Source organism: Brachyhypopomus gauderio, chromosome 20 (genome assembly GCF_052324685.1).
Source record: "Brachyhypopomus gauderio isolate BG-103 chromosome 20, BGAUD_0.2, whole genome shotgun sequence".
Lineage (NCBI taxonomy): Eukaryota > Metazoa > Chordata > Actinopteri > Gymnotiformes > Hypopomidae > Brachyhypopomus > Brachyhypopomus gauderio.
The window spans coordinates 7,484,097-7,498,440 of record NC_135230.1 but is presented as its reverse complement, the minus strand read 5'-3'; the positions used below and the strand labels follow the sequence as shown (position 1 = coordinate 7,498,440).

General features: G+C 41.9%; 1 protein-coding gene and 1 long non-coding RNA gene across 2 annotated transcripts; one reads left to right on the top strand and one right to left on the bottom strand.

Annotated features, from left to right (window-relative positions):
- Positions 1-23: 23 nt before the first annotated feature.
- smim11 (small integral membrane protein 11) lies at positions 24-3,817 on the bottom strand. The gene is made up of 3 exons (XM_076982403.1): positions 3,573-3,817; positions 2,918-3,125; positions 24-720 (listed from the first exon to the last, which is right to left on the bottom strand). The coding sequence occupies exons 1-2, from the start codon at positions 3,585-3,587 to the stop codon at positions 2,940-2,942; spliced, it is 201 nt and encodes a 66-aa protein (XP_076838518.1). The 5' UTR covers positions 3,588-3,817; the 3' UTR covers positions 24-720; positions 2,918-2,939.
- Positions 3,818-3,930: 113 nt separating this feature from the next.
- On the top strand, positions 3,931-11,725 carry LOC143483996 (uncharacterized). Its single transcript, XR_013122521.1, has 4 exons — positions 3,931-4,075; positions 8,001-8,079; positions 9,313-9,510; positions 10,112-11,725. It is a non-coding gene; the product is annotated as an uncharacterized LOC143483996 (long non-coding RNA).
- The last annotated feature ends 2,619 nt before the right edge of the window (positions 11,726-14,344 follow it).

The window sequence follows — 14,344 nt, the reverse complement described above, 5'->3', positions numbered from 1 at the left end:
CAAAATAAATACCAGTTCAAGCATTAGTTTTGCATATTTCATTCGTTTGTTAACAAAGAAGACATAATCTGATATGAAAATGGCCTATTTAAAAGAAAAATCAGTGTATAATGACACTTTTAGTGTTTCAAGAAGAACAGTTTTTTTTTCTATTGAGTTTGTATTGAGATATTGTGTTGTCATATGTCCAGGTTAACCGTAGTACTCTCTTCCTACACATAGAGTGCACCGTCACATTTTGACTGCACATTTTCATGGGTTATAGATGTATGTGAAAAAATATATAAAATGAAGAGTATAGTGACCTGATACGATTTCTTATGTTATTTGTAGCCCTGGGTGCTGCAATACTTAATGCTTAATAGGAACAAGCCCTATTTGTGCTAGTTTAGGACACCTCTCTGAACAGACAACATAAACACTTCTGCAACTCCAAAAGTCTCTTTAAATCCAAAGATATCAGTGTAAACAAAAATTATTTTTTCCTGCTATCACAGACGGTGCAAAATGACCCAACACTACAAAAACAGTTTTTTATTACAAAGTGCGCACAGGAATAAATAAAATGCAGCGGTCTGCAATGAATGTCTCTTTAGTTCCAGTAGAAGTCCATGGTGCAGTCCCGGGTGAAGCATCACCACCGACAGCACCACCCACATCCATCCAAACACCTCCACAGCATGGATGTAAACACAGGCAGCTGGCAGTGGGTGTGCAGCTCTGCATGGGGGAGGGGGGAGACATACATCACAGTTAATGTCTTCAAATCCAAAACATCTAGGCTACAATGCATCTATAACATTCATTACTATATGTGTTTTGTCTGTTTTTCGGGTTTTCTCATAACCGATTGCCAGGTCTGTAGACCCATGTGTTGACACTGTGGTTTGAAAAGTAACCCACAGTCTGCGTGACCTGATGTGACCCTGATCATTTATGACCTTAAACCAAAGATAGAATATCCAAATAGTGAACCCCACACAAGAGTCTGCCTTCCACCTACAGAAATCTTTAGTGAGACCCGGGACCCCCACGGCCAAGTCCAGAAGGCCTGAGGGTCAGCTCACAAAGTGGCAGCGATACCAGTAACGGGTTCGCAGAACCACTACCAACAATCTGTTTGCAAGTCTTCTTCAGTATAGCATTATACTGTTTGAACAAAACAGATAGGAATTGCAAGGAATTATATCCATTGTAACAAGAATCAACTGATGATGACTGTTCAGCTAAAGATTAGAGACGAAGTCATCTGCAGCAGAGTGTGACAGACTGAAATGGCACGCCTCCTGGTTTCTGACCGAGTGATGCACCAAACGTCTCTATCTTGAGACTCAGTCTCGAAACGTCCAGAACAGCTGTCGAGGGGGGCGAGATGGGGGGACTCGTCATCCAAACTGACAGAGCAGCTGTTGCTACTTAAACACCTCTGTTTGAGTGTTTACAACGTCACATATGGAAATCTGAATCGAGAATCTTCGCAGCCCGAATACCTACCATTCATGAGCGGACTATCGGTGTGTGACACTATGAAAGAATTTGAAGCACCATCCTGCTTGTGTTCAGCTAATGTCACCAACACGCATAGTGCACAATAGACCTGCTACAAGCCTTGGTAAACTACCTCTGGAGAAACATGGTCCTCCTCTGGTGGAGACCAAAGCAGTCTAGTTACATGACTGATAAGACTGGTAAGACTCAGTCAGCGCTGCTCTGTATCACAGAGGAGAGACATCCTTCTTTACCATTGAGGAAAAGGTACATTGTTTTCTCAGTGACCATGGGTACAAATATGACAAAATAATGGAACAGCTGGGATTCAAAATATGCCTATCAGATGCACACACTGTACTGACAGGGGGATTGGAGAGGAATAGAAAAAGTTAATCTAAATTAGTAGGGATGCACCGAAAATTCGGCCACCGAAAATTTTCGGCCGAAATGGCTTAAATTTGCATTTTCGGTTTTCGGCCGAAATACTTTCATCACCGAAACAACACGGCCGAAACAATGTGCTGTGATGACGCAAGCAAAAATCGCCACCTGCACGCGCTTATTTGGATAAAGCTAGCAAAAAAGTTTTCCAGTGATGGCGCCGAGGCAAAGGACATTACACCAAAAATTATGGAACTCGTTGCCTTAGACGATCAGCCGTTCTCTGTCGTAGGGATTTCGTAGGCTAATAGAGCACTTTGAGCCCCGTTATGTTTTGCCGAGCAGACGACATTTCTCAGAAGTGTGTTTACCTGAGCTGTTTAATATTGTTGCAACTCACGTCACGTTTTTATGAGAGAATTTATATTTATCTTTCAGGCCAGTCAGTTATAATTAAATTTAACTCGTATAAAATACATATATTTATCCTCTCAGATAAAAACGGTCTGCAAGCGAGTTTAATTTAATTAGTGGTCGGCCGTTGTCAGCGGTATCGCCGTTAACGGCCCACCACTAATTTTATTTTATAATATGCATTACTGTAATGTCAGTGCTAAATAAATATTTTCAAATCAAATTTTGTAGTTGATTTATTCTTTGAATAGCAATGCCTTGATTTTAGTGAGGTTAGTCATAAATCCAATGTTACTAATAATTGGCATAATGTATTTCGGTGTTTCGGTTTTCGGCTTTCGGCCTTGGTTTCCTCATTTTCGGTTTTCGGTTTCGGCTAGGAATTTTCATTTCGGTGCATCCCTATAAATTAGTCTAAAATATAAGATGAAAGCTTACACAGGATACTTTTTTAAACCAAATTGCATGTATTCCAACTACTCTTGCACACACTAATAATCTTTAATCAGGTGTGCCACTCTTGGAAACATTACAAGCAATTAATAAAATGCATAAATGCATATCCACTCAACTTTACATTTAAGAATGAGGCTTTGATCTTATTTTACAGCTGAGAAATGACCATGTTCACCTGCTTTCTGTGGATCAACCAGTCAGTCAGTCTTCTTGTCAATGAGCTCCTGTGTTTCCTGAGCAAGCTTTTTCTTCATCTCCAGTTGCTTCTTTAGGGCAGCTTCCGCTCTCTTCTGCTGGTACAGCTTCGTCCCGGCGAAGGCGAGACACAAAAGCAAGGTCTTAGCAGCCAGGATGTACAGGAGGATCGGGACATTGTCCAAAGCCTGAAACGAAAGATTAAAAGACACAAATCAAATAATCCTGGTGCCCTGTATTCAACAAGAATCAGCTGACGATGAATATCACGCTTATTTTTCTTCTACGGGCGTGTACACGGTCGCTGCAGAATGTGACATAATAAACCCGAAATTATGAGCGAGCTGAACGTCGAGTGGCGCGCGCGTCCCCAAGCCCGTCTCCGAGCCTCGAGACGCCGCACGAGACTTCCAGAACAGCTGACGGGGGGTGGCGCGCGCTAGGTATCTAGGGAAACGACTGACACACGAATCAATCCATATATCAAATATAAACACGTCTATAAACGCACAAAACAACCAGGCCTGTCGTTTGCTTAGTAGAAAAAAAATAAAATAAATTCTTTAACGCTTAGCTAACAGCAAGCAAATTTGTATTCTTACACCTTACACTCCGTAGAAAAAGAAGGCCCGTACCTGCCAGTTGATCATTTTCGTGTCTATTTTAGGTCTTGTATAATAGTTACAGTAATGTAGCTGTCATACAACAACTTTTATCCTTAGAGTAGACCGAGCAGGGCACGGCGAAGTAGGAATGGCCAATGAACGATCACATCCGGGACACAACGTGCGGTTGAACCAATCACAACTGCGGTTGGAACGGTTAATCGCGACCGTGTCCTTTTAGGAGTGCTGAGCAGATTCGCTGATCTTCAAATAATACGCAGACAAAACACTGTTCGGGTTTGCATATGTAGATCGTACTGCGCAGCCGCAGAGCCGCGGAAGTACGTCAACAATTCGCGCCAGTCGCAGCGCATGCGCATTAGGACAAGGCGATTCTGCAGCGACTGTGACGCATGTTTCTACCCGCCATATGAGCACATGTATCAACACATATCACTGTCCGTTAAAACCAACGTCGGCCACTGAACTTAGGAGTCACCTAAATCTTAATTTTAACCTATTACTCCACGAAGGTAAGTCAGTGAATACAATAAGTCTTGACATAACCGTACAACGTCGTTTTTACAATAAAGTAATTATTGTGCTCAGTTTAAGTCTGTTTATGTTGTTTTATTCTTGCACATGTGTAAGTGTACACATAAAGTTCATGTATTTTTTAAATCAGCGCTCAACTTTGAGGTTGAATTAGGCAGATGAGTGATAATTTGTCCTTATAATAATTATAGCTAATTGAGCTATTTAGTTCCAATGTCCATATCCAATTTTGGGGTGCCTACATGCAATCCATTAGGTTGTAAAATATTGTGTGCAGTATTTGCCATGTAAATGTCTACATGTGTTTGTTTTGGCCCAGTTTTTATGCACAGTTCAATTCTGTTTTATTCCTGCACATGTGGTAAGATTATTCAATCCTTCATTAATCACACATTTGGGACATTTTAAGTCAGAGCTCAAAAAAAAAAATTTGTCCTCTGCTTTTAACCCATCTGTGCAGTCAGAACACACACACACACACACACACACACACACTAGTGATTACTAGGGGGCTGTGGATCACACGTGCCCAGAGCGGTGGGCAGCCCTAGCCCGGCGCCCGGGGAGCAGTTGGGGTTAGGTGCCTTGCTCAAGGGCACCTCAGTCATGGCCTCAGGTCTGGGAATCGAACCCACAACCCTCCGGTCACAAGACCAGTTCCCTACCACCAGACCATGACTGCCCCCAAAAGAATATAAGTGTCCATAAATAAGTAGAAAAATAAATAGACAAGCAGTATAAAAAAGGACAGAACATCATATTTTTATTGGCATGGAAACCATAATAAATGTAAAATATTGCACCAAAGTTATAATATATACATCATACGTATTGCAAATTTGAGGTGAATAGTTAATTCTGGCATGTACATGTATGAGTGAGTGTAAAAGTAAACCCCACTATCAGTATTGAGGATAAGTTCAAGGATAATTGAGTGATATGTCTACATAGACCATTAGTCTGTCGAGGTACATAAGCCTAATATGTGTAATATTTACCGTGCATTCAAATGAAGGTTGTTTTGGCCTAAATGATCAGAATTCCTCCTAAAACTATTAAAGTGTTCACCAGTAAAACAGTCGCTAAGAAAACCAAAGCAAGTGTCAACGTATGCACAGAACGCCACTGGTCTGAACCTGCTGGCGTGAACATGTGGCTCTACACACAGACTTTTCTTACTGCCCTTATTGAATGAGCAGATTCTTGATTTCCCTGAAAGGGAACAACAGATCTACTAAAAATCTGTATATGACTTTTGGAAAGTGATTTCCAAGATTTCCACTGATTGTATTTTTGTCATCTTGTATGGGTGTATTGTGATTACTGACATTTCTCATTCAAATGCTTCTTGGTACACTAATAAATATGAGCTACTTTCTCTGTACCCATCTCTACATTTGTAGTTTAGAGTGACATTTACAGTGATTCATGTGGTTACGAGGAGGAGTTAACGTGGGTTCTGACTTTATTGGCTTGGACTTTCATATAATTTTTTTCATATAATTTGTGACATATGTGCTGTATACTCTTACAAAGTAAAACAAAATTTTAAGTGTCTTATTTTTAGTATCAAGTTTATTCCCCTTGACCAAATAAATAAACAAGAAGAGAAAAGTACCATATCTATTTTTATGTGTTTCAAAAAATAGTTTACATTTTCATCTGATATTTTTACTCAAATGCAGAATAGTACGCAACACAGCAGAGGGGGCTAGAACTCTATAACTGATCTAGAAGGTGCAGGACTAGCAAGGTGCAGGTTTCAGTAGCTGAAAGGGGCAATAGAAAATTGGAAGTGCCATGAGAACACTTGAAACACACACACATATGCACACACACATACACTTTAAAGGCTTATGAAATATTTTTAGTTCTCTATCTGAGGCAAAAATTATTTATATAATTTTTTTCTGGGGGTATTTTTGCGAACATGTCAACACAGAATCCAATGAAAATTTATGTAAAAAAAAAAAAAGCCTAGGCACACAAGAATACATTTTACTTTTACTTGCATCTAAATTATTTGGAGTTAAAAAATGTTTGTTATTGATAGAGCACATATTTTCTTTATCTATTGAACCCATTGTAACAAATTCATTTCTTTAGTACTTCCATATTAGTCATGGCAAACCTGTTGGAGTATTCTGAGTAGTTCATATCCATGTCCAATCTCCAAACTGATTCTGTGTTCATTACATAAGCAGGACATTAGCAGGCCATGACCAAAAGTAAAATGAATTTGGTGCTGGGTATTTTCTTCAATGTATATGACATAAACAAATAGATAAACCATGTAACCACAGGAGTACACATACAAGAACTGCCACAACTTTCACACTGATGGTCTTAAAGCATTCTGCTTAATCAATACAGAATTATAAGAGCCTTTTTTTCTACCTAGCATTTTTCATCATCCATCAGCATCACAACGTCTGTGAGACCTTCAGCAAAAGCTTGAGGAGAGTTACGAGGTTGGAACAGAGCCGACGAGCGAAGGCGGGAAAGAAGTGTCACCGTTTTCCGCGCAGCGGGAGGTCGCTGTGCGCACACTCGAGCCGTGTTGTGAGAGGCTAATCAAATCGCTCTCCGCTCCTGACATGGAGTCGCGGGAAACAGGCGCATGACTCCACCTGAACAAACACGGGTGGAGAGGTGAGGTGCGTGTGGAATGTCACGCCTCCCCTGGCCTGACCCTCCATGCCTCCCCGTTCTCCACAGGCTCCCCTCTCCCAACCGGGAGACCTAACGCATGGCCTGCTGGGTAAACCAACACTGGATTCTGGGAAACTGGGGCCTTTTTTTGGACCCTTCATAAAACATCTGTCAGCTTGTGCGGCTGACCCATTTTGTTTGTAGAGGGGAGCCGTAGGGGACTGAAGTTTTGTGTGGCGAGGAATTGTACTAGTTTCACAGTAGGTAGGAGGAGGGTATTTTATGTAACGCTACCATGTGGGTTCTGTTGCTGCTGGCAAACCACACATTTCCCATTTCTTGTGCTTGCTGAAAATACACAGCGAACCTGCGTAGTGTCATTTGATTTTCATGCCAGTTGTAATTGTATTTGTACATGCATGATATGTGTTAATGGTGGAAGTAATGCAATAAGGACTTTTGCCCAGGTTTCTTTTTCCGCAGGCCTGGTTTACTGACGTCCACAGTCTATGGCATTTAAAGATAAAGACTTATTCTTACATAGGTTTAGAATACCATTTTCCCATGACTCTGAGACTGTAGCTTTTGACTCAAATTTTACCAGTAGGTGGTTGGTTACATAAATATCACATAACTTTTCCAATGTGTTGTATTTTTGTCTGTCTGATTTTGCTATAGCCAATTGCAACTGCCAGTCTGGGTATGTATAGGGGATCATTTCTTTACACATGCACCATTGTTGATCTTCCCCAAGTGCGTGAAGGATAATGCTACAGTGTAGACTCGCTATGTAGACACCATAGTGCTGATGAAGGCAAACTAACACTATTAAGCAGTGATGTGTTCACCATTCTTGGCCCAAGGCTTCAGCCCTCACAGGTGAGGTATTCTGAATGTATTGTCACAGAACCCTATTCTCCTGAGGCCGGTCTGACCCGAATCTGTCATTGGGCCCGCAAGATCCTCACTGCTATGTAGCTCTTCATTACCACATAACTGTGTAGAGTCTCTAGGGAGAATTTTTGACTGAGGACAGCTTTTTATGGGGGTTTGAAGCTATCCTTGACACTTCTTCTTGAGAAAGGAATTATGGGAATCATAGGTGAACCTCCGCTACAATAAAATGGCAGATTAGTATACAGCTTGTTTGTTAGTACTGTGAGATCTCCTTTACATCTGGTGCCTGTGGGCTTACTGGGTTTCCTAGAGACTAATGGGCCTCTGCTGTTTGTCCTTGGGTTATCTGTGCAGACGATGATGTGAGAGAGAATTCCAGAATGTCCAATGGTTCTCGGGTGTCTTCTAGAAAGCCCGACAGGATCTAAACGTGGTAAGCTTAAGAGATGTATGCATACAGTCCCCTGAAATATCTGCAGAAACGTATGTTTGCAATCCCATGTTTTGAACTATGTTTGTTCCTACGCACAGAATTACTGTGAGCTGTTTGTCGACAATGTTACACCTGTGTCCCATTCAGGAGAACCAGCCGAGTTCTTCCAAACGAAAATAGTGCCATTTTTAGAAGGCATACAAAATCTGAGATGTGTTGAGGTAGGAAGGTGTCAGGGCATTAACACTGGCTTTCACAAGCGCGCTCACTCAGAGAAGAGACCGTTTAATATTGTTCCTTTAAACCCTCACACTCCATCTCACTTCACTATCCGGACCAAAATTGCCTTTCACTCCTAATCAAACTGGAATTTCATATGCAAATTAAAATATAGTCATTCCACACACCAAACCTAGCCTCCAAGTATTATAAAAGGGTATATAATATGGAACCCTCTGCAGTTTCATATTTGAGAATGCTTTCAGTGAAATATTTCCTACTGGTCTGGTTTTAAATAATGCTGCTAAGCTTTTTTTGCCACGTGCATTTGTAATGTCCGTATTCATGAAGCAGGTGCATCATCAATGGTAAGAGTGAGGAGAGGAATAGTAATGAGTCTAAAGATAGCGTGTCCAGTGAAAATGCAGCAGAGATCCAAATAGTGAATTTAGATTAGCCTATTGTGTTGCTCTTGCATAATGTCAGCTTGTAATGGAAGCGCAGTATTAAGGTAATGCACCGCACTGATGGCACACACATTTCAGGGGGGGTCTGGTTTTCTGGACACATGTGCTGGGCTAAAGGTCATTCTCAGTAGTGAAACCCGCCCCCACTGACAGTGTCATTTAGTCGAAGACACGGTTTAATCTGGGCTCCGAATGCCAGATATTGATCTCATTGATTTACCATCTACCCAGATGTCCTGAGAGGCCAACATGTTCCGTAGGTTCAGACATGGTGCACTGATTTAAATTATTAGGAAGCACCATCTCACTATCAGTTCACATCCCATTTTGACTGATGGGATATTCCCCCAAACGAAGGCTGATCCCACGACTCAACCCTCTCCCTTTCCCCCTGTTTGATCTTCCTGTGATATTCATTATTTATTTGTCTTTCGCCTGTGAAACAGCGAGCCACTCATGTTTGTTTTTTAGGGGTTTTTTTTTCCATTACACTCATCTCCATCTCTTTTTCTCTCTCTATCTCTCTTGTTTTTGGCACGGTCCCCAGTGTGCATCAGCAGATGGTCCGGACACAAGCACGTGCGTACTGTACAAGGAGACGAGGCAGAAGGAGTGTGTGACAGCTCCCATATTTGGTTCACTGGCTTCGTTTCATTGCATCCTTTATAATCCATCTGGAATTAACCCTTTGGTGCTCTTGTGTCACTGCACGGCCTGTACAGCCAAACACCCATTGCTTGCACAGGTGATGAAGGGCTTAATTATTGGGTTTTGACAGGCCACAAGCCCTAAATTAAGGTTATGAAGTGGAGGCTAATTAGAGCTGAGGCAGGCACATTTTCATTAGATGTGTGGGTAATACATAGTTTCATGTACTAGTTTACCAGATGCTTCTCGATTGCTCCGTTCTAGAATAGAAGGTCCTAGTGTTGAAGAACACATATTTGCATACACTCAGGGAACTGCTCTGCAAAAATATATGTTATGTGATGCCAAGAATCGTGTTACTTTGGAACACTTACATCATGCTATGAGATGTTAAATGTGCTCCAATACCCATTGGATGTACTGTATATGAATTCCCTTCCCAGAGCAGTTTCAAGATGTGACTAATATTGGCTATAAAATATATGGATCAGGCATTGGGGTGATGAGACTGTGATATATATATATACCCTGAATAATACTCCTCACTAGACAATATGGGCAATATGTGTAATATTGGCATTATGGGTAATATGGGCATTCGACAGGTTTGTGTGAAATATCCTGAGCTCCTAGAAAAGCTCAAACAGACGTACCAAGACTTTTTATTCTTATGCTGCTTTCTTCATGTCTTCTTACAGGCCGCCTGAGTTCAAAAGCTCAATGATGACTCAAGATGGTTTATGAATTTTCAATCAAACTCACTGATTTGCATTTCTAATTTACATAATTAATTTCTACTATACCAAGTAATCCATTCCATAGAAGAAGATGAGTGTAATTGAAGTTAGCAAGTACATACATGTATCCCTACTGCCAAGCTTTACTTCAAGACCAGTCAGTCAGAAGTCCGGCAGGTCGCTCTTATTTCTGTTGATCTAGGGCCCGCCTCCCAGCCGCCAGTTCCCAAATAAGGCAAACACTCTGACCAATCAGAAGGAAGCGGAAAGACTGACTGGATCTTCATGAAAGGGCCACTTCAGCAAAATGCAGTGTGACTGTTGCCAGTCATCACATGCTGCCTTTCTAATAAAGCCCCCCTGCTCTGCTTTAAAGGTCAACGGGGAAAAAAATGGATGACAGCCAGTTTGACCATTCTGAATTGTATGTAAAACTACCGAATGGTGCTGGTATTTTTAGGCCTGTTATTTTTAAGGACCAGGGAATTCATAATACAGTGGATGGCAATGCATTTATGTTTTTATCAATCAATCAATGTAATTAATTTATTAATTCATGTTTCAGACTGAGTGAAATGGCATTAATGCTTATGTGGCCATAGTAGTGATGAATAAACTAAAATACTAATACATATAATAGTAATTATATTGTATTATAGTAAATAGAGCATTGTGGCCCCAGGTTTTGGTGAGTGAGTGAATTACACATTGTGTTATGGCTGATGACACATTGGATCACACATAATTGAGTTCCAAGCTGTGATGCTGTAGGCAATTTCTTGCAATTCTGGGGTTTCTCCATAAGAATTTCTCCTGTAGAGTCAGGTAAGTAATTCTGACCCTGGAACCCGGCAAAAGGTCACACTGAACCTTTATTGTGGACAGTGTACTTGTATTTTATAGGTGAGTCGTAACTTTGTAACTGTGAGATTAATGTCTTTTCCAGAAATAAACTGGATTAATGTTAAGTCTCTTTCCTGCTCACAATGTCAACAATGAATACATGGTTGGACCTCAACGAAAAGCCAAACACAAACTATCCATGAGCTATTTGTAGATTACACAAGGGATTTGCCAGTCAAAAGGGCAGATCTCTGACGTAGCTACATGAGACCGACCGTTAATTTGGAGACATAGCTGACATGTATTACCTTGAGCTGTTACCCAGTTGTTAAAGAAACACATTGTACATTGGACTGCAAAAGAGAAGAGTGGAGTGTATATAGACCGGGTATTGGGCAATCGTAAGAGACGCTTTTGAACATTTGTAAAGGTGAAAAGGTTCTGAACGAGGTTCTGTTATTGGATTTTTTTTCCTGCTATCAAATTAGATAGCACTGGCATAAGAGGACTTGAGTCGTTTTATCATGCTGGTTTCACATCGTCTGCTAACACCAGTGAGACGATGTATGTTGATGAAACCCACATTATCTTCACACCTTGTGTGTCTATTGATCTGAAGTGTTAAAGGCATGTTGTCTTTTTTTAAGGTTTCTGACGTCTGCCCTTCTGCACATGACCGCTTTCAACCATGCTTACTCTTGTATGCTATTTTCAATAAACATACTATCTGCACACTTTTACTCTATGCAAGCATAAATGTTGTCCTCAATGTATACTGACATATTTTACAATAAGCCGATTATTAATTATTCATTCAACCACAGCAGCAAGTATTTTGATCAAAGGCATAAAGCATGCAAAATGTATCAAAATAATGCACACATCATCATGTTCTGCAGCACTGGGATATTGATCAGTTATCATATATATTCACGTGACAGGCATGACTTTGATATGGTTCCTGTTAAGCATCACACATAGGTCATGAAATGCGGAGATATCCCTGTGGCTATAGCAAACATGAAATTCATAACGCTGACCTTTGCTTTGCAGGTCAAATAATACAGCCCCCATGTCAACAACAGGCCAGCGTACTAAATAATGAAACAGGGATGAATGCATGAAAGATCAAATTTTTTTACAGGGAAAAAAATGTCAATTAATAAGGTGTGTTCCTCTTTTCTTTTCCTTTTTTGTCGTCATGACACAGACACTGTAACTAATGTGTCTCCATTTAAGCCGCTAGACACCGAGGTCACGAATTTCCCTTTTGATCAGTGCTGTGAGGCTGAGTTGGTGTTGGCGAACGTGTTCCTCGCCGACGCCGCGCACGTTTGAATGGGGCGACGTCTGTTCCTGAAGCCCGTGGCCTTATTAGCGTGGGTCTCCTGGCTGTCTCCCGCCCACCCGGCTCGCTCTGACTGACACTTTGCGGAGGCTGAGCTGTTCGAGGGCCCAGAGCCAGAGCACTCCGGTGCCTTGGCACTTGATTTCAAAGAGAAACCGACACAAGCTCTCCTGGTGCTTGGGCTGCACACTCTTAAGTGGCAACATCAGAAATGTATGTAGGCCTCTTCATATCAGCGTCCGGCTCATTAGGTGACGGGCTCGAAGAGGTTGAAGACGAGAGTCCCGGAGTCCCAGGGGAACTGAAGAGTCTGTTGCCACGGAGACCACTTGGGTTAAGGTGGAGTGTAAAGTAAGGGGGTGTGGGGGCTGGAGGGGGGGGGGGGGGGGGGGGGGGGCGAAATCAGAGTGTGAAAAATCAGATTGCAAGATCAGTCCCTTCTGCTCCTCCACTCCACCATGGCTGTCGGACATGGAGCGTATCCGAGCGGAAGGAATATTTTTAGGGCGTACAACGTGAGTTGTCCCAAGAGATGCAGAGGACAGCAGACCACTGAAGATACATCAGACATACATATATTAGACACTGGACAGTGAAAGAAAGAAAGAAAGAAAGAAAGAAAGAAAGAAAGAAAAGCTGTATGTTCTGTCTGATCTCTGCAGTTACACATGTTGCTCTGTGGAACATTAAAATGTTGCATTGCTGTTATAAAGGTGCACCAGTAGCTTTACATTCAACATGTAGCTACAGGATATGGCACATCACACCATGCAAACTCTTAGGTACCCCGAATAGCAAAACAAGCAAAATACAGGGGGAAATAATCTAAAGGATTAATCTGGATTCATGTATACTAATCTAGTGAGTTCACTGGGAAACGTCTTCTTTACCATGTAATGACTGACTTTTTCTTTCTTGTATTTCTTTAGCACTTTTTGCTGGGTTGGGTTTCTTTGCTTATATGATAATTTCACATTATTATGTATTATTCTTACACCAGCGCATCATTCATGCTAACAAGAGAAACACTGATAGTTGCATCCTATGTGAGAGACGATAGCCACAGCCATTATAAGTCCGTCCTTCACCAAAACTCCTCCACCTTCACCTCTACTCTGCCACCCTTCATAACCCTCTCCTCCCGAGAAAAACAATGTCTCAATTACTGGACTGTACAGGGATGTAATCGAAGAGATATCGGAGACTCTTGGATTCTGCACGATAATCTTTTAAAGCGGTGTCTCCGGCGTACAGGGAAGGTTGCCTAGCAACAGCAATTTTTTCCTGGGGGCCGTGACGCTGATGGGGCTACGTGTACTACCCCCCCCCCCCCCCCCCCCCCCCAGTGCTTGCCCCCCGGTTCCACCCTCATGCTAAACACTGCCTACTCTGTGCACCGGAATCCAGCACTGTATGCAGAGAGGTGCAGAATTCTGTCAGGCCGTGGGAACACACATAAAATATGCATGAAAAAGATAAAAGGGTAAAAAATATAAAGGCAAGAAAAATGCTGATGGGTTTAGCCCATCTGAGAGAAGGCGCATGAAACGCTTTTTTATTATTAGTGACGTTTATTAGTGCTTAAGATACAGCAGTGTGTTAGAGTGGAATATAATACTCCAGTGTTGCACTGTTCCTGAGTAACAGCAGGAATACTCAGCCTGATCCTTGAAAATGCGCTCTTACATCAGCTGAAATGGAGCAAAGTGTTTGGGCGCATAGCGAGCTGTGCATAAACACCAGTAGGCTATCCTATTTTCCAAACGACTGCAGGAGTCTCATCTAGAGCCTAATGTTCCCAACCCACTTTATTTCCCTGGGACATTTCAGTTAGTCGCGTACTGACTAAAGTCCCCAAAACACAGCTTGAAGTAAACGTCCGTCCCGTCCAGAACCACACGGCACCGCCGGCGAGGAGGACAGGAACAGGAAGACGTTTATACATGACCTTAAACCTTGGCCGTTGGAGCGGTCGCTCGGTATTCATTTTCCTTTCCAAGCCC